The sequence below is a fragment of the Rana temporaria genome, chromosome 11 (assembly GCF_905171775.1).
Source record: "Rana temporaria chromosome 11, aRanTem1.1, whole genome shotgun sequence".
Lineage (NCBI taxonomy): Eukaryota > Metazoa > Chordata > Amphibia > Anura > Ranidae > Rana > Rana temporaria.
Genome location: NC_053499.1, coordinates 9,256,945 through 9,276,844, shown reverse-complemented (window position 1 = coordinate 9,276,844; position 19,900 = coordinate 9,256,945). Strand labels below are relative to the sequence as shown.

The following is a 19,900-nucleotide window of genomic DNA, read 5'->3' as shown; positions in this document are numbered from 1 at the left end:
ACACACCCCCTTCACTAAAGTGTCCTCAGCCCCTTCCTTCACAGTAGTGTTCTCATTGTGCCCCCCCCCCCCCTTCACCTCACACCCCCATTCCTTCACAGTAGTGTCCTCAGCACCCCTTTACATCACCCCCCTATGCTTCACAGTAGTGTCCTCAGCCCCCTTCACATCAACCCCCACCCCATACTTCACAGTAGTGTTCTCAGCGCCTGACTCCCTCCCTCCCACGCGGCTTCTCTCAGCTCTGATATGATGCAGACATCTGGACTCGGGGAAGGTGGCCAGCGAATAGGGGAGTTGGACGTAAAAGCCGAGGATGGAGGACAGGTCCACCCCCTCCCTGACCACTGAAGAGATGAATAGGAGGGCTGGCTACCAACCCCCCCCCCCCCCCCCGCACCTCCTCTCTGCTCCAGGAACTGTGCGCCATGCGGCCCAGGCCGGAGGACAGGTTGGCTGGGAGCCCGAAAGAAAGGAACATGCGGGAGGCGGAGGCTGCCAAGGAGCCACTGGAAGGAGCAGAGCAGCGAGCACACCGCCCGGATCTAGAGGGGGACTCGGCGCTGCCAATCCTGCCTCTCAGACCCCTCTCCTCTGCCTCTCAGACCCCTCTCCTCTGCCTCTCAGACCCCCCTCCTCTGCCTCTCAGACCCACCTCCTCTGCCTCTCAGACCCCTCTCCCCTGCCTCTCAGACCCACCTCCTCTTCCTCTCAGACCCCTCTCCTCTGCCTCTCAGATCCCTCTCCTCTGGCTCTCAGACCCCTCTCCCCTGCCTCTCAGACCCACCTCCTCTTCCTCTCAGACCCCTCTCCTATGCCTCTCAGATCCCTCTCCTCTGCCTCTCAGATCCCTCTTCTCTGCCTCTCAGACCCCCCCTCCTCTGCCTCTCAGACCCCTCTCCTCTGCCTCTCAGATCCCTCTCCTCTGCCTCTCAGATCCCCCTCCTCTGCCTCTCAGACCCCCCTCCTCTGCCTGAGAGGTCCAGGTCCAGGGCTTCCTTCAACTCAGTCAGGGTTATGGGTGAATTCAGCATTTCCCTATCTACCTCCGATAGCTGTGGGAACTGGCAGGTTTGTAAAAACAAAACCATATGCGATGGACTATAACTGGCTTTAGAGGAGTATAAGTCCTTGTAAAATTGTTGAAAGTCCTTTAAAATGTCAGCCCCAAGAGTATGCGTCTCCCCCGTTTTAGCCTTTTATTGCTGAGATATTAGATGATTCCCGCTGCTCCCTAGCTATAAGGGCGAGAAGACGGCCCATATTTTTCCCCCTCCTCAAAATAAGACTTTAGATATTTAATGTAACCAGAAATGGGGACACCACTATTCAATAATACTACTCTAAAGTTTCACCAGTACACCACCAATCTGATGAGGCTCTGTTTGTGTTTCCCTCATAGGAAAGTTGCCTAAACCCTCCAGCTACATCAAAATAGCAAGAAATGCCGGTGCATTGCCACGAAATGAGATTTGCCATGGAATGAGATGGTCCGCCTCCATCACATCCTATTGGCTCACTCCTGTCACGTGACATATTTAAACGTCAAGTATCGACGCAAACATCAGTCTCAGCTAGGCTATCATAGGGAGAGGATCTCCTATCCCTGTGATAGCTGAAGCTGCACGGAGCTGGTGCACGGAGTTCGCTGTCATGCCTCCCCGCGAGCGCGATAGATCCACAGCGCTATCGGGATCCCAATGCACCTAATAGCGTAGACTCGCGCATGCGTATAGCACTTTTCACAGATTAGAAAATACTTTAGAACACCCTACGCTATTTGCGTAGTGCTGCGCCTGCGCACTACTACTTTACCTGCACCCGATGCTGTACTTTCTGTTCCCCGTTCCCTGAGCCTTAACGGGGGACGGGGAGTAGAGCTGCGGGCGCGGGGTGTAGTTAGCGCTGGCGGGAGGCACGCTGACAGCGCTATCGGGCATTGGGATCCCGATATCGCTGTGGATCTATCACGCTCGCGGGGAAGCATGACAGCGAGCTCCGTGCACCAGCTCCGTGCAGCTTCAGCTATCACAGGGAGAGGAGATCCTCTCCCTATGATAGCCTAGCTGAGACCGATGTTGCGTCGATACTTGACGTTTAAATATGTCACGTGACAGGAGTGAGCCAATAGGATGTGATGGAGGCGGACCATCTCATTCCATGGCAAATCTCATTTCGTGGCAATGCACCGGCAATGGGGAAGGCTTCAGCCGAAACATGTTAGCACTTTAGATGTCGCACTGCTGTTAGCGCTCAATAAGGATTTAAGAAGAAACAATCGAGTTGCCGACATTTCTTGCTATTTTGATGATTATGGGACACAACAGGCCTGAGCACCATTATTCAGCTCATTGCTCTACAATCATGCGGTAGAGCTTGTGCGAGTTTTTGTCTACTAAACCCTCCAGCTCCCAATGACGAAAACATGTTATGCCGCGTACACACGACCGTTTTTCGGGATGTAAAAAATTACGTTTTTTTTTAAATTTAATTAAAAACAATCGTGTGTGGGCCCCAGAGCATTTTTACGACCGAAAAAAATGCGCATTAAAAATTTCGAACATGCTCTAAATTTTCACGTTGTTTTTAACGTTGTCGTTTTTAAAATGGTCGTGTGTGGGCTTTAATGATGTGAAAAAAACGCTCATGCTCAGAAGCATGTTATGAGACGGGATCGCTCGTTCTGGTAAAACTACCGTTCGTAATGGAGATAGCACATTCATCACGCTGTAACAGACTGAAAAGCGCAAATCGTCTTTTACTAACACAAAATCGGCTAAAGCAGCCCAAAGGGTGGCGCCATCCGCATAGAACTTACCCTTTATAGTGCCGTCGTACGTGTTGTACGTCACCGCGCTTTGCTAGAGCATTTTTTTTTTCACGATCGTGTGTAGGCAAGGCCGTTTTAATGATCGGGTTGAAAAAAACGTTGTTTTTTCTAGACCATTAAAAATGGTCGTGTGTACGCGGCATTAGACTAGTAGGCCTCGTACACACGGCCGAGGAACTCGACGTGCCAAACACGTCGAGTTCCTCGTCGAGTTCAGCCCTGAAGCCGCCGAGGAGCTCCCATAGAACAACGAGAAAATAGAGAACATGTTCTCTATTTTCTCGACGAGTTCCTCGGCGGCTCCAACGGGCCGAAAGTGTACAGACGACAGAGTTTCTCGGCAGAATCCGGCTCTGACCGAGTTTCTCGCCGAATTCTGCCGAGAAACTCTGTCGTGTGTACGAGGCCGTACACACAACCATTTTTCTTGGCAGGAAAAAAAAAGAAGTTTTTCCCGACGTGATTCCTCTCCAGCCTGACTTGCATACACACGTTCATGCAAAAAAACTTCCGCCCAAAGCGCGTGACATACAAATGGCGCCACCCTATGGGCTGTTTTTGGGCTGCATACTTGATTATGAGCATGCGCATTTTTACACACAACCGTTGTTCGCGACGTGAAAAAGACTGACGGGAAACACGACAGGGCAGTTTTTTCGTCGAGAAAACTGCAAGGGAGCATACACACGACCGGTTTTCACGACCAATATAAAAAATGTCAGATTCCTCGTCGTGAATACCGGTCGTGTGTACAAGGCATCGAAGCCTCGTACACACGATCGGATTTTCCAACGGGAAAAGTGTGATGGCAGCAGGGGAGGGCTGGCAGGGGGGGCAGGGTGGAAATCTCCCCCCGGGCTGGTGACACTATGCACAGCCACCGGCCGCCACTACCAAATGCTGTTTTTGCAGAGCAGGAATATGCCTGCTGGAGCTCTGTTAACACAGATTACGGCCGATGCTCACCTCCCACTGTGTAGCCGTGCCTGTGTCAGCTCAAAGGTAGATGGCTGCAGAGCTGAGCTATGTCTCGTCTCACACATAGCTCAGCCTCAGCGCACACCAGCACTGACATCCCCTTCTCTCTCTGCACAGACATGAAGACTCTGATGTAAGGGGGGCTTCTGTGCGGACTCTGATGTAAGGGGGGCCTCTGATGTAAGGGGGGCCTCTGTGTGGTCTCAGATGTAAGGGGGGCCTCTGTGCGGTCTCAGATGTAAGAGGGGCATCTGTGCGGACTCTGATGTAAGAGGAGGCTCTGTGCGGACTCTTGTGATCATGAAAAATCTTAGACTGTTTTCCTTGATCCATCACTTTTCCACGCTCTATGGGCCACTTGACTGGACTCGCCCCCCAGGCCTAAGGCTGCCAGCCCTCCCCTGTATGGCAGGATGTTGTCGGATAATCCGACTGTTTGAATTCTCCATTGGACAATTGTTGTCAGAATTTCCGACAACAAATGTGGGATAGCATGCTTTAAAATTGTCCGACAACAAATGTAGGATGTTGGATTATGCGATCGTGTGTACAAACACGCATGCTCAGAAGCAATGTTCACCATAACACAACATAAGCAGAAGTTGCCCAAAGGGTGGCACTAAAGAGCTGAAAAAACATGTTGTTTCGTATTTGTTGGCCAACAATTCTTTGCCGTTTGTATGCAATACAAGTTCACGGCCAACGCCCTTTGGACAAAAGTCCTAGGATTTGTCCGATGGAAATGTGATCGTGTGTACAAGGCTTTAAGCTGGCCAATGGATCAGCTGGGCTGCGATCCAATCCATCTATGGGCAGGCCGATTGCACCCAAGTCGATCCATCCATAGACTTGGGTATAACTAGCATGCCAGATTTTTACATGCGATTATTGTGTATTATTCACTGTGTTCTCCCAGCAGGGACAACTCTCTGCCCCCTCCATGGGAGGGATTCCCCCATCAACATAGACAGTGATTGCAGAAAAAATGTAAATCGCATCATCCATGGCTGGCTTTAAACAGGATTGGAAATCCAGCTAATACTTTTTTTTTTATAAAAATTTAGGAAGTTCTTTTTTAAAATCCAACTTGGAATCCATAGTATTCCTCAGATGTATAGACTGTGACCCAGATTAGTGTGTAAACTTTTTCCTCCATTTTTGTGCAATTGCAGATTCTTTATTATGTTCATCGATTGTTGGTCACCGTCCTCCAAGGAGATTTTTCAGGTGCTGTCGTCTTTCATTGAAAAGCAAAACAGTTTGAGATACTCTTCATTGTTTCCTACTTTCAGATTTTAATGGCATTCGTTTCTGAAAAAAGGCAAAAGTTTAGTTATGTCAGCTGTTCAGCAAAACAACAGACTCACTTAAAATGATGGCCCCACCGGCTGAACATGTTACCAGGGGCGGACTGAGAATTCGGGCACTGCCCGAGGGCCCCATGCCACTAGGGGGCCCCATCAGGGTTGCCAGCCTCAGTAAAACCAGGGACAGTATGTAAAAATCTGTGTTTTTTTTTTTATATCTGTCCCTTAACAACATCCTTTTGGTCTAAAAATCCCAAGATTACAGCTGCCCCGCCTCTCCAGTACCTTCTCAGTGGGTCAGATTCAGAAAGAGATATGACGGTGTATCTCTGGATACGCCGTCGTATCTCTGAGTTCTGCCGGTCGTATCTATGCGACTGATTCAGAGAATCAGTTACGCATAGATATTCCTAAGATCCGCCAGGTGTAAGTGTCTTTCACCGTTGGATCTTAGGCTGCAATTCCAGGCCAGCCGCTAGGTGGCGTTTTTCGTTTTTTTACGCGACGAATATGCAAATAAGGAGTTACGCCGATTCAGAAACGAACGAACGACCGCCCGGCGCTTTTTTTTTACGTCGTTTGCGTTCGGCTTTTTCCGGCGTATAGTTACCCTTGGGTCTATGAGGCGCAGCCATTGTTAAGTATGGCCGTCGTTCCCGCGCCGAGTTTTGAAATTTTTACGTCGTTTGCGTAATTCGTTCACGAATACGGATGGACGTAATTTACGTTCACGACGAAAGCAATGACGTCCTTGCGACGTCATTTAGAGCAATGCACACTGGGAGATTTTACGGACGGCGCATGCCGGGGTCAAGGGAAATTTAAATAAAACACGCCCCCTACATCCCCATTTGAATTACGCGGCCTTACGCCGCAACACATACGCTACGCCGCTCTAACTAAGGGCGCAAGATCTTTGTGAATAAAGAACTTGCGCCCAAAGTTAGAGCGGTGTAACGTATCAGAGATACGTTACGCGGGCCGGACAGATACGCCATTGTATCTGAATCCGGCCCAGTGTGTGCATGTGTATTCTGTGTGTCTGTATGTGTATTCTGTGTGTATGTATACTGTGTATGCATACTGTATGTGCGTGTGTATACTGTGTGGCCCCATAATCTATTGCCCAGGGGCCCCATAATCTCCTATTGCCCGGGGGCCCCACAATCTCCTATTGCCCAGGGGCCCCACAATCTCCTATTGCCCGGGGGCCCCACAATGTCCTATTGCCCGGGGGCCCCATAATCTCCTATTGCCCGGGGGCCCCACAATCTCCTATTGCCCGGGGGTCCCACAATCTCCTATTGCCCGGGGGCCCCATGAGTTGTCAGTCCGCCTCTGCATGTTACCTTTCCTTTTTACTTCCCCTGGGGCTCAGTTCAGCCGCCTGTGACCTGGAGTGTAAGCAGAACTTAGCAACCAATCACTAATTCTGTCACTTGAGAGGGAGGAGAGTGTAGCTGGTACCAAAGGAGTGCTGGGTACAGTAAAACCTCGGTTTGCGAGCATAATTCGTTCCAGAAACATGCTTGTAATCCAAAGCACTTGTATATCAAAGCATTTTTTTTACAGGGTATAAAAGATAAGAGAGGCGCCTCTAAGGCCCCGTACACACGACCGGATCTGTCCGCTGGGATTTATCCGCGGATCAGTTCCAGCAGACAAATCCGGTCGTGTGTACGGCCTAGCGGACAGTTTTCCGGCGGATAAAAATCCAGCCGACCGTTTTCCAGCGGATACAAATTTCTTAGCATGCTAAGAAATCTATCCGCTGGAAACCTGTCCGTCGGACTTATCCGGTCGTCTGTACAGACTCACCGCATAAGTCCGACCGATCCCATCCCTCGCATGCGTTGAAGTGATTCGACGCATGCGTGGAAGTATTTACCTTCCAGGGTCGCGCACGTCGCTGCATCATCGTCGCGGCGACGGCGCGGCCACGTCACCGCGGATGTTTTCCGCAGGGATTTTGATCTGATGGTGTGTACAGCCATCAGATCAAAATCCGAAAGAAGAAATGTCCGATGGAAACGGTCCGGCGGACCGTTTTCACCGGACCATCCGCCCATCTGTACAGGGCCTAAGTGTAGCAATAAGTTGCTAAATGTTGTACCTTCATTAAATGTAACCATATGGCTACACTTAGAGGCTCCTCTCTTCTTTGTTATACTCAGTTGTGACATGACGCTACTCTTATATCAAGACATCGCTTGTATAGTAAGGCAAAATATATTAAAACATTTTGCTTGTCTTGCAAACCGCTCTCAAACCAAGGTTTTACTTTTTTTTGCTTTGCTCTTAGGCCCCAGTGGTTTCTCCCAGCTGCTGTTCCAGTGTGCACCACTGTGGTGACCATTCCTGGTGATCTTCTCCTTATGCCCTGTACACCCGATCGGGATTTCCAGCAGGAAAAAGTTTGTCGGCAATTCCGACGGGAAAATTGAGAACCAGCTCTCAATCTATTTTTGTCGGAATTCCCGACAGAAAAAGTCAGATGGAGCATACACGCGGTCCAGTGGCGGCTGGTGCTCAAAATTTTTGGGGGGGCGCAAAGGAAAAAAAAAATTGCAGTCTCACTGTGCCCAAACGCAGCCACTGTTACATGCCATCAAATGCAGCCACTGTGCCATCAATTCGCACCACTGTGCCATGCCATTAAACGCAGTCACTGTGCCATGCCATCAAATGCAGTCACTGTGCCATCAATTCGCACCACTGTGCCATCAATTCGCACCACTGTGCCATGCCATTAAACGCAGTCACTGTGCCATGCCATCAAATGCAGTCACTGTGCCATCAATTCGCACCACTGTGCCATCCATTGTCACCACTGTGCCATGCCATTAAACGCAGCCACTGTGCCATACATTGTCACCACTGTGCCATGCCATTAAACGCATCCACTGTGCCATCCATTGTCACCACTGTGCCATCCATTGTCACCACTGTGCCATCCATTGTCACCACTGTGCCATGCCATTAAACGCAGCCACTGTGCCATACATTGTCACCACTGTGCCATGCCATTAAACGCAGTCACTGTGCCATCCATTGTCACCACTGTGCCATGCCATTAAACGCAGCCACTGTGCCATACATTGTCACCACTGTGCCATGCCATTAAACACAGCCACTGTGCCATCCATTGTCACCACTGTGCCATACATTGTCACCACTGTGCCATGCCATTAAACGCAGCCACTGTGCCATACATTGTCACCACTGTGCCATGCCATTAAACGCAGCCCCTGTGCCATACATTGTCACCACTGTGCCATACATTGTCACCACTGTGCCATGCCATTAAACGCAGCCACTGTGCCATACATTGTCACCACTGTGCCATCCATTGTCACCACTGTGCCATGCCATTGTCACCACTGTGCCATGCCATTAAACGCAGCCACTGTGCCATCCATTGTCACCACTGTGCCATGCCATTAAACGCAGCCACTGTGCCCTTTAATGGTCGCCGCTGTGCCAATTGTCCCCACTGTGCCCTGTAAATTGCGTTCTCCCCCCCGCCCCCGCCCGGCACTTACCTTTACTGGAGTCAGGCAGCCACGTCCCACGATGTCTTCTCCCGCCCTCGATGACTGACAGGCGTCTCAGCCAATCAGGTTACAGGTAGCCAGAACCGGCCAACGTGATTGGCTGAGACGCCTGTCATCTTATTCAAGGGGCGTACAGTCTGTGCGCTCCGAGAATAAGCTTCCGGGACACGAGGGCTGTATTGGGAAAGCCTATCAGAGCCGTTGGCTTTGATAGACATTTCCCTACAGCCAACCAGCTGGCGTTATTCAGATGGCCGGACATTGAGCGCCGACCATCTGAATAACAGCGGCAGCGGCGAAAATAACATAGATTCGTGCAATGCATGAATCTATGTTATTTCACTCAGTGGCGGTGAGAGCCAGAGGGGGCGGCGCTCCAGCGCCCTCTATGGACGAACCGCCACTGACGCGGTCGGAATTCCCGACCAAAAGCTCCAATCGGACTTTTTCTGTTTGGAATTTCGACCTTGTGTATAGGGCTTTAGTGACATTTTCACCCCGCTCTTGACTGACATCCTCATCATTCTAAGCAAGCATCTCCCAGTCAAACCACACCAGAATCTTCTATCAGAAGTGAAAATTTGTGGACCGAATATTCGGCAATTTCAGGGGTGTAAGGGAAGCCTGCTGATCATTTTGGCCTCTAGCCAGATATTATAACAAAGTTTCAGCATGGTGATTGGCTGCTCAAGCCAGAGCACTATATCTTGGGAGAAGAGGAAGAACGTCATATGTCCCCCCCCCATGCCTAGAATTTCGGGCTGTTTCCAAGAACTCTGAGGCCTCGTACAGACGAGCGGACCTGTCCGATGAAAACGGTCCGCGGACCGTTTTCATCGGACATGTCCGCTGGGATCATTTGGTCTGATGGCTGTACACACCATCAGACCAAATTTCCCACGGACAGACGACGCGGTGACGTGGCGGCGACGTGCGCGAACCCGGAAGTTCAATGCTTTCACGCATGCGTCGAATCACTTCGACGTCATGCGCGGGTTCTCGGGCCAGCGGACATGTCCGAGGAGTCACACTGACCATCAGACATGTCCGGCGGACATGTTTCTTAGCATGCTAAGAAACATTTGTCCGCTGGAAACCTGTCCGGGCGGCCGGAAAATTGTCCGGTCGGCCCTACACATGACCGAACATGTCCGCGGAAACTGGTCCGCCGGACCAGTTTCAGTGGACATGTTCGGTCGTGTGTACGAGGCCTTACAGATGAATGGTGTGGCAACATTAAAGTCCTAAGAACATAACATTTGCCCTCAAACCCTCCTTCCCATGCCATTCCTGTCCTGCTTTACCTATAGTCCTCTTCAAATTTCAATTCACGGGTTTCTGCCTTTGGGAGACTCTGGTGGCCAACTTGACATCTGAAGGTTTTCCCAATGTCCTCCATCTCCGGGACGTACATCAAAATGGATGTAGTGCTGTACAGACCATCTTCATCAGTATCTAATTCAGAGTCCGTTGTAGTTAATGCGACTTCCTCCTTAAACCATTTAATCTTTATAGTTTGGGGGTAGAAGGAGTGGACTCTGCAGGAAAGCTCCATCTGCTGACCGACATGTTTGGAGGCAATCGGTTCCACAACAGGCTGAGCTGAAAATATAAAAACAGAACATTTGGGAGGGTTTTTAGTAAGAACAAATAAAGGAGGGAAAATCCCCCCTCTCCAGTAGAGACGGCAATAAAAACCTGAGACTCTAATGCCACGTACACGCGATCGGAAATTCCGACGAGAAAACCGTGGATTCCGACTGAATTTTGGCTCAAACTTGTGCTGCATACACACGGTCACAGAAAATTCCGACCGCCAAAAGAACGCGGTGACGTACAACACTACGATGAGCCAAGAAAAATGAAGTTCAATGATTCCGAGCATGCGTCAAATTGATTCCAAGCATGCGTTTTTCTGAATTGCATACAGACGATTGGAATTTTCCGACAAGAACTTTTCCCGTCGGAAAATTTGAGAACCAGCTCTCAAATTTTTGCTGTCGGAAATTCCGTCAGAAAAAGTTCGGTGGGGCCTATCCACGGTCAGAATTTCCGACCAAAAGCTCACATCGAACTTTTCTTGTCGGAAATTCTGATCGTGTGTACACGGCATAACCCTTCAATAATAATAATAAAAAAAAAAATTGGGCCTAGGATACACTTGAAAGAAAGACATCCAAATACAGGACAAGATCAACAGCGGATCCAACTTGAAGGTCAAACTTGGGTGAAGACATTGCCAGAAATGTTTTACACAAAAGGACACATTGGGCCAGATCCTCAAAAGGGATACGCCGGCATAACTGCTGTTACGCCGTCGTATCCCTGTTTCTAACTATGGAACTGATCCACAGAATCAGTTTTCCATAGTTAGGCAGAAGATCCGACATGTGTAATTGAATTACACTGCCGGATCTTAGGATGCAGTACCGCATCCGCCGCTGGGGGCATTTCGCGTCGAAATGCCGCCTCGGGTATGCAAATTAGCACTTACGGAGATCCACGAAGCTTTTACGCTTGGTTTTTTCTCCGTTAGTTTTAGTTTGCAAACGCAAAATTAGGGCTGCTTTTACAAGGTGTAAACTGTTTACACTAGGGTTGTCCAGATACCGATACCAGTATCGGTATCGGGACCGATACCGAGTATTTGCAGGAGTACTCGTACTCGCGCAAATACCCCCGATACCTAAATAGAATACTTTCCCCCCCCTTTCCCCCCCCCCGCCGCTGCCGCCGCATCAAGGGACATGGCTAGAGGGACATTGCTGCATATGTGAGGGACATGGCTAGAGGGACATTGCTGCATATGTGAGGGACATGGTTGCATATGTGAGGGACATGGCTAGAGGGACATGGCTGCATATGTGAGGGACATGGCTAGAGGGACATTGCTGCATATGTGAGGGACATGGCTAGAGGGACATGGCTGCATATGTGAGGGACATGGCTAGAGGGACATGGCTGCATATGTGAGGGACATGGCTGCATATGTGAGGGACATGGCTGCATATGTGAGGGACATGGCTAGAGGGACATGGCTGCATATGTGGGGGACATGGCTGCATATGGGGGGGACATGGCTGCATTTGGGGACACATTTAAAAAAAGTATCGGTATTCGGTATCGGCGACTACTTGAAAAAAAGTATCGGTACTTGTACTCGGTCCTAAAAAAGTGGTATCGGGACAACCCTAGTTTACACCATGTAAAAGCAGACCCTTCTGTCCAGCGACGCGATTTTATTTTTGTTTTGATTTTTTTTTTTTTCGCCGTATCTTTTTTCTTTCCCGACGCAACTTTATTGACCCGACGCGATCCACAAAGCTCGGCGTAGCGTAATTTCGCGCTATGCACGTCGGGAAAATGACGTCACGAGCATGCGCAGTACGGCCGGCGCGGGAGCGCGCCTAATTTAAATGGGATTCGCCGCCATTTGAAGAGGAACGCCTTGCGCCGGCGGAATTTAAGTTACACAGCCGAAAATTTCTAGGTAAGTGCTTTGTGGATCGGGCACTTAGGTAGAAATTTTAAGGCAGTGTAACTTAAATGGGAAGATTTACGTTACGCCGGCTCTTTGTGGATCTGGCCCATTATTCCTATATAGCAGAGGCTCCATTACTAATAAGTTGCAAGGAAGCTAGAACAGGGTCGTCTTAATAGCATCATGGGCCCCTGGGCAGAGTAATGCTCTGGGGCCCCTACAATGATGACAGTGCAGGTAAACAGACATCAAGTAGGTAGGAGGCAGACTGCCTCCCCTGTGTATCCATCACTCTCAGTGCCATCATGGGGCCCCCAATTTCAGGGCAGCGTGGGCTCAAGGACCAGCTGCTTTGGAGAAAGTGCAGGGGCCCCCCATGCAGCTGGGGCCCCTGGGCAGTGCCCAGGGGTGCCCTCTCATCAAGACAGCCCTGAGCTAGAAGCAATGTGGAATATTTCCATTTGTGATTAGTGTTGCTCACGAATATTCGCATTGCGAATATTTGTTACGAATATGGCATATTCGAATATTCGCGAATAACTCGAATTTCGCGGCCAATATTCGCTATTCCGAATATTCGTATTTTTTCAAATTTATTTTTAAAACAGATCACATCCTATCGACGTATAAAAGCATTGCTGGTATGATTAGAGACCCTGGGCCGAGTAGCTAAGCTGAGGCGATCCTTTTATGTTGCCGAATATTTGCAATCGCGAATATTCGATTTCCGAATATTCGCGAATACTTTCTCCGCCCTTCTTTTGCATCAGAGCCAATCAGAGTTGTCAAAATCTCGCAATCAATTTCGCATTCGCATTAGCGAAATTTCGATAAAATATCACCAATATTCTATTTCCGAATATTCGCGAATACTTTCTCCGCCCTTCTTTTGCATCAGAGCCAATCAGAGTTGTCAAAATCTCGCAATCAATTTCGCATTCGCATTAGCGAAATTTCGATAAAATATCACCAATATTCGATTTCCGAATATTCGCGAATACTTTCTCCGCCCTTCTTTTGCATCAGAGCCAATCAGAGTTGTCAAAATCTCGCAATCAATTTCGCATTCGCATTAGCGAAATTTCGATAAAATATCACCAATATTCGATTTCCGAATATTCGCGAATACTTTCTCCGCCCTTCTTTTGCATCAGAGCCAATGAGAGTTCTCCTACCACAGTTGTCAAAATTTCGCAATCAATTTCGCATTCGCATTAGCGAAATTTCACAATTTTTTTTTTTTTTTTATAAAATATCACGAATATTCGATTTTAGCGAATATTTCACGAATATTCGGCTATATATTCGTGATATATCGCGAAATCGAATATGGCGTATTCCGCTCAACACTATGTGATAACAAAAGATCTACTGTACATAACTAAAAAATTTTTCACCCAACACCTTACCCGCAACGAATGCCTCCAGGCTAGGCTTCAAAACTTTTCCTATTGCAGAATAGATGACCATACAAGTGTACGTCACACCGTGATCCTCTTTAACCATCACGGTGAACGTCAAAGAGCTGGATGACATGAGCACATTTCCTTCATTTGGTACATCTCTCTTTTCTGTATGTTTATATCTTGGGTCTTCTATCGTCCCATCTCTACATATATCTTTTTCCCCTTTCCGCCAAATAATGAATAAAGGGTCGGGATCACATTTCTTGATATCACAAGTCAGAGTCACCTCTGCCCCGGGTTTTAGCCATTGGGGGGCCGTAATGTGAGCTGTGAAATAATCTATACAAAAAGAGAGAAAACTTGAATAAACACAACACAACAACACATAGACACAATGCACAATTAATTATGACACCTTAGTTATGTCATACAGTCTTATGAAGATTCAGGAGTTTTAGTCTGTCAATGACCAGGAGCCTTTACAATTGTCGAAGCAAGGGAGAAGCTCTACAGTACTCTACAGCACCCTCTCAAATTGTTTTTGTGGCCACCCAGGGCCGGCCTTATGATGGGACCGGGTGGTACCATGGGTACCAGGCAGCACTTTTAGGGGGGCAGCATACTGATGCCCACCAGCCCGTTCCGCCAGCTCCGTTACCCAAATAAAATGTATGTATTTTTTTTCCCACAAATAGAGCTTTCTTTTGGTGATATTTGATCACCTCTGTGGTTTTTATTTTTTGTGCTATAAATATATATATTTTTTAAATTTTTACTATAATAAATATCCACAAAATTTAGAAAAATAAACTATTTTCTTCAGTTTAAGCCAATATGTATTCTTCTACATATTTTTGGTACCAAAAAAAAACACAATTAGCGTACATTGATTAGTTTGCGCACAAGACATTGTGGCCGCCGGCAATTCACAGGTCCCTTTATACTCCTGGATACTTGTATAGAGCCATGGCAGGTCCTTTTATACGCCTATATGCATGTATAGAGCCATGACAGGCCCTCTTTATACATCTATAGAGCCATGACAGGCCCTCGTTATACTCCTTTATACATGTATAGAGCCATGTCAAGTACTCTTTATAGTCCTATATACATTTATAGAGCCATGACAGGTTCTCTTGATATTCATGTAAAGAGTAATGACAGGTCCTCTATATACATGTATAGAGCCATGACAGGTCCTCTTTATACTCCTATACATGTATAGAGCAATGACAGGTCCTCTTTATACTCCTATACATGTATAGAGCAATGACAGGTCCTCTTTATACTCCTTTATACATGTATAGAGCCATGACAGGTCCTCTTTATACTCCTTTATACATGTATAGAGCCATGACAGGTCCTCTTTATACTCCTTTATACATGTATAGAGCCATGACAGGTCCTCTTTATACTCCTTTATACATGTATAGAGCCATGACAGGTCCTCTTTATACTGCTTTATACATGTATAGAGCAATGACAGGTCCTCTTTATACTGCTTTATACATGTATAGAGCCATGACGGGTCCCCTTTAGTTATCATGATATAAAATAATGAATGTGGGGGCCTTTTGGTTGGCGTGATTTTTTTTCGGGGGGGGGCAGCATTTCATTCTTGGTCCCAGGCAGCACAATGTCTTGGGCCGGCACTGTGGCCACCCCTTACACTGCACTGATTGGCATGCCATGTTACAGCTAGACATGTGCAATTTGTTTATTTCCGAATTCGTTTTTTAACGAATTTTGACATATTCGTTAATTCCGAAACTTCCGAAATTTTGAATTTACGAATTACACATTTTAGAATTTCTGAATTCCGAATTTTCCGAATTTCCGAAAAAAAGCTAAAAAATGAATGAAACGAAAATTAACGAATTTTTCGGCAGTGCACATGTCTAGTTACAGCAAGGAAAGCTGTGTGCTGTGGAGAAAAAAAAAAGGCTAAAACGGGATCATTATGTGTTCATTTTAACCACTTGAGCTCTGGATGATATTACCCCCTTCATGTCCAGGCCATTTTTGCAGTTCGGCACTCCGCTACTTTAACTGGCAATTGCATGGTCACGCAATGATGTACCGAAACAAAATTTATCAAATTTTTTTCACACAAATAGAGCTTTTTGGTGGCATTTGATCACCACTTTATTTTGTGTTTTATAAAAGAATAAAGACCCAGAATTTTGAAGAAAAAAAAAAAAAAAACACATACAATATTTTGTTGGCACCAATTGAGAGGCTGGCGGTCCAAAAGGGCCTGGACAAATCGAGGGGATCAAGGTAGCCGGACACTGAGGCCTCGTACAGACGAGCGGACCTGTCCGATGAAAACGGTCCGCGGACCGTTTTCATCGGACATGTCCGCTGTGATCATTTGGTCTGATGGCTGTTCACACCATCAGACCAAATTTCCCGCGGACAGACGACGCGGTGACGAGGATGATGCGGCGACGTGCGCGAACCCAGAAGTTCGATGCTTCCACGCATGCGTCGAATCACTTGGACGTCATGCGCGGGTTCTCGGGCCAGCGGACATGTCCGATGAGTCATACTGACCATCGGACATGTCCGGCGGACATGGTTCCAGCGGACATGTTACTTAGCATGCTAAGAAACATTTGTCCGCTGGAAACCTGTCCGGTCGGCCGGAAAATTGTCCGGTCGGCCATACACACGACCGAACATGTCCGCGGAAACTAGTCCGCCGGACCAGTTTCAGCGGACATGTTCGGTCGTGTGTACGAGGCCTGAGGGACTGATCACCTATCAGTCGGTACCTTGGCGAGAAGTTGAAGGAGATCCAGGCGTAACTCATCTAAGGAGGGATATCTCCAAGAATTGAAGCCAGAGAGGGCCTGTGGCAGAGGTACCGTATTTATCGGCGTATACCGCGCACTTTTTTGCCCTGAAAATCAGGGCAAAATCGTGGGTGCGCGGTATACGCCGATACCCGCTTTCCCGCGCCGAGTTTGAATACTGCGCCGACATATACCGAGCGCAGTACACTCGTGTATTGTCGGGCAGTCTCGGCTCCTCCCGCGCTGACGTCCTGGACGTACAGGACGTCAGCGCGAGTGCAGCCGAGCATTGCCGACAATACACGAGTGTACTGCGCTCTGTATATGTCGGCGCAGTATTCAAACTCGGCGCAGGAAACGAGCGGGGAGGACGCGAGGATGCCGCAGAAGGATGCCGGACCCGACGAAGAGGACACCCGAAGCCGCAGACGGACCCGGACCCGACGAGGCCGCCGATGGACGCCGCGCAAGACACAAAAAATGTAAGTACAAAAAAACTTTTTTCCACAGGATTCGGGGCAACTTTAGGGGTGCGCGGTATACGCGGGAGCGCGCTATACCGCGATAAATACGGTATCTTTCTGAGGCTCACCAAAGAGGGTCTGTGGCAGAGACTTTATCCTACAATTGTCCGAGTGATACTCCAGGTCAGTGAGCGAGGCCTGTCCGGGTACGCTAAACCCACTCCGGCAGGAGTGGCGCATAGAAGTGTTACGCTTGGGAGCAGGATTGTTTCCCTATCATCACACATGAATCTGCTATTCTTCTTTTTCAACTTTACTTTCCTCACCACAAGTTTACTGTTTTTACCCGGCTGGGTAATGAAGAGCACAGCAAAGAGCACCTGTCTTGGACATTCCTTTACTTCTACTACATGCAATACGCATCATCCACCCCTAGGAATTTCAGAGGAGCCACGAGGTAACACGCCACCCAAAAATCCAGCAGCTCCTCCGGGGGTAGTGCTACACTTGCAAAAAAAAAAAAAATTATGCCCAGAACCCGGCTTCAAATATTCATAGGTTTTCAGAAAATTATAGGCTAATTTCCAGCTTTTTTATTTTTTTGTACTGGATAAAATGTTTAAGGAATGGGAGGAGAGCAGTGCTTCCTGCTCTTACTGACAGTCAGAAAAACTGAATTTCTAACCCTTCTAAACTCCAAATGTGGTTTTGTTATTGTCCCTATCGGAGACATTTCCTATCACTTCCTCTCTTGACACATACAGGTATATAAAATTCAGTACTGTATTGAGATTACCGTATTTATCGGCGTATACCGCGCACTTTTTTGCCCTGAAAATCAGGGCAAAATCGTGGGTGCGCGGTATACGTCGATACCCGCTTTCCCGCGCCGAGTTTGAATACTGCCCTGGCATATACCGAGCGCAGTACACTTGTGTATTGTCGGGCAGTCTCGGGTCCTCTCGCGCTGACGTCCTGGACGTACAGGACGTCAGCGCGAGAGTAGCCGAGCCTGCCCGACAATACACAAGTGTACTGCGCTCTGTATATGTCGGCGCAGTATTCAAACTCGGCGCGGGAAACGAGCGGCGAGGACGCCGGACCCGACGAAGAGGACACCCGAAGCCGCAGATGGACGCCGGACCCGACAAGGCCGCCGATGGACGCCGCGCAAGACACCAAAACTGTAAGTACAAAAAAACTTTTTCCACAGGAATTCGGGGCAACTTTAGGGGTGCGCGCTATACGCGGGAGCGCGCTATACCGCGATAAATACGGTATCTTTCTGAGGCTCACCAAAGAGGGTCTGTGGCAGAGACTTTATCCTACAATTGTCCGAGTGACACTCCAGGTCAGTGAGCGAGGCCTGTCCGGGTACGCTAAACCCACTCCGGCAGGAGTGGCGCATAGAAGTGTTACGCTTGGGAGCGGGATTGTTTCCTATCATCACGCATGAATCTGCTATTCTTCTTTTTCAACTTTACTTTCCTCACCACAAGTTTACTGTTTTTACCCGGCTGGGTAATGAAGAGCACAGCAAAGAGCACCTGTCATGGACATTCCTTTACTTCTACTACATGCAATACGCATCATTCACCCGTAGGAATTTCGGAGGAGCCATGAGGTAACACGCCGCCCAAAAATCCAGCAGCTCCTCCGGGGGTAGTGCTACACTTGCAAAAAAAAAAAAAATTATGCCCGGAACCCGGCTTCAAATTTTCATAAAATTATAGGCTAATTTCCAGCTTTTTTATTTTTTTGTACTGGATAAAATGTTTAATGCTCTTACTGACAGTCAGAAAAACTGAATTTCTAACCCTTCTAAACTCCAAATGTGGTTTTGTTATTGTCCCTATCGGAGACATTTCCTATCACTTCCTCTCTTGACACATACAGGTATATAAAATTCAGTACTGTATTGAGATTACCGTATTTATCGGCGTATACCGCGCACTTTTTTGCCCTGAAAATCAGGGCAAAATCGTGGGTGCGCGGTATACGTCGATACCCGCTATCCCGCGCAGAGTTTGAATACTGCGCCGACATATACCGAGCGCAGTACACTTGTCGGGCAGTCTCGGGTCCTCTCGCGCTGACGTCCTGGACGTACAGGACGTCAGCGCGAGAGTAGCCGAGCCTGCCCGACAATACACAAGTGTACTGCGCTCTGTATATGTCGGCACAGTATTCAAACTCGGCGCGGGAAACGAGCGGGGAGGACGCCGCAGAAGGACGCCGGACCCGACGAAGAGGACACCCGAAGCCGCAGACGGACGCCGGACCCGACAAGGCCGCCGATGGACGCCGCGCAAGACACCAAAACTGTAAGTACAAAAAAACTTTTTCCACAGGAATTCGGGGCAACTTTAGGGGTGCGCGCTATACGCGGGAGCCCGCTATACCCCGATAAATACGGTATGTTTTTTATTATTTTTTTTATACAATTGTATATTTCTCTAACTTACCTCCTTTGATGTTCAGTTTCTGCCGTTTAGTGAGAAGTCTTTTCAGAGCCGCGTGTTTTACTTCTATGATGAGTTCGGCCTCTTTATCTTTCATTTTGTCCGGGGTTATACTTGTAGAACAAAAGCAACTATAGGATAAGCCTGACCTCTTTGGATTAAAAGTTTTATTTTCATTTTCCTGCTCAAGGAGTATGATTCCATTTTCTGTCTCCACGTTATATACAACACCATAATTCTGAACTTTTGGTCGTGGATATGTCCAAGAACAAATTTCTTGCCGTTGATCACCTCTCTCCAGGTAAGCACGGATCTCAATGTCTCTTGGTTTGAACCCTGAAACCATCCAGGACAGATTGGAGCTCTGCCCATGAAACAAATCATCTATTCCAGCAATGTCCGAAATCTCCGGTCGCACTGCAATAGAAGAAGAAATTAAGAATTTGGCAAGAGGATTCTAAAGAGCAAATTCAACACGACTGGTGGTTGTCAGCTTACGAGATATTAGGGGTTCAACTGCAGCCAATGACCTCAAAAAAAGGCAGCACATAATGTCCAGTATACCCTGTTTCCCCAAAAATAAGACCTACCCTGAAAATAAGACCTAGCGTTTTTTTCCC

At 48.0% G+C, this 19,900-nt stretch overlaps 1 protein-coding gene across 2 annotated transcripts in view; it reads right to left on the bottom strand.

Annotated features, from left to right (window-relative positions):
* Positions 1 to 4,510: 4,510 nt before the first annotated feature.
* The window catches only part of LOC120917004, a 61,892-nt gene continuing 46,502 nt past the window's right edge, over positions 4,511 to 19,900 (bottom strand). For both annotated transcript variants that reach the window (XM_040327981.1, XM_040327980.1), the window contains exons 5-8: positions 19,284 to 19,697; positions 13,560 to 13,895; positions 9,974 to 10,271; positions 4,511 to 5,119 (exon numbers count right to left, since the gene is read on the bottom strand). In XM_040327981.1, the coding sequence (XP_040183915.1) occupies positions 5,104 to 5,119; positions 9,974 to 10,271; positions 13,560 to 13,895; positions 19,284 to 19,697 (1,064 nt within the window). In that variant the 3' untranslated portion in view covers positions 4,511 to 5,103. The remainder of the gene's footprint in view (positions 5,120 to 9,973; positions 10,272 to 13,559; positions 13,896 to 19,283; positions 19,698 to 19,900) is intronic.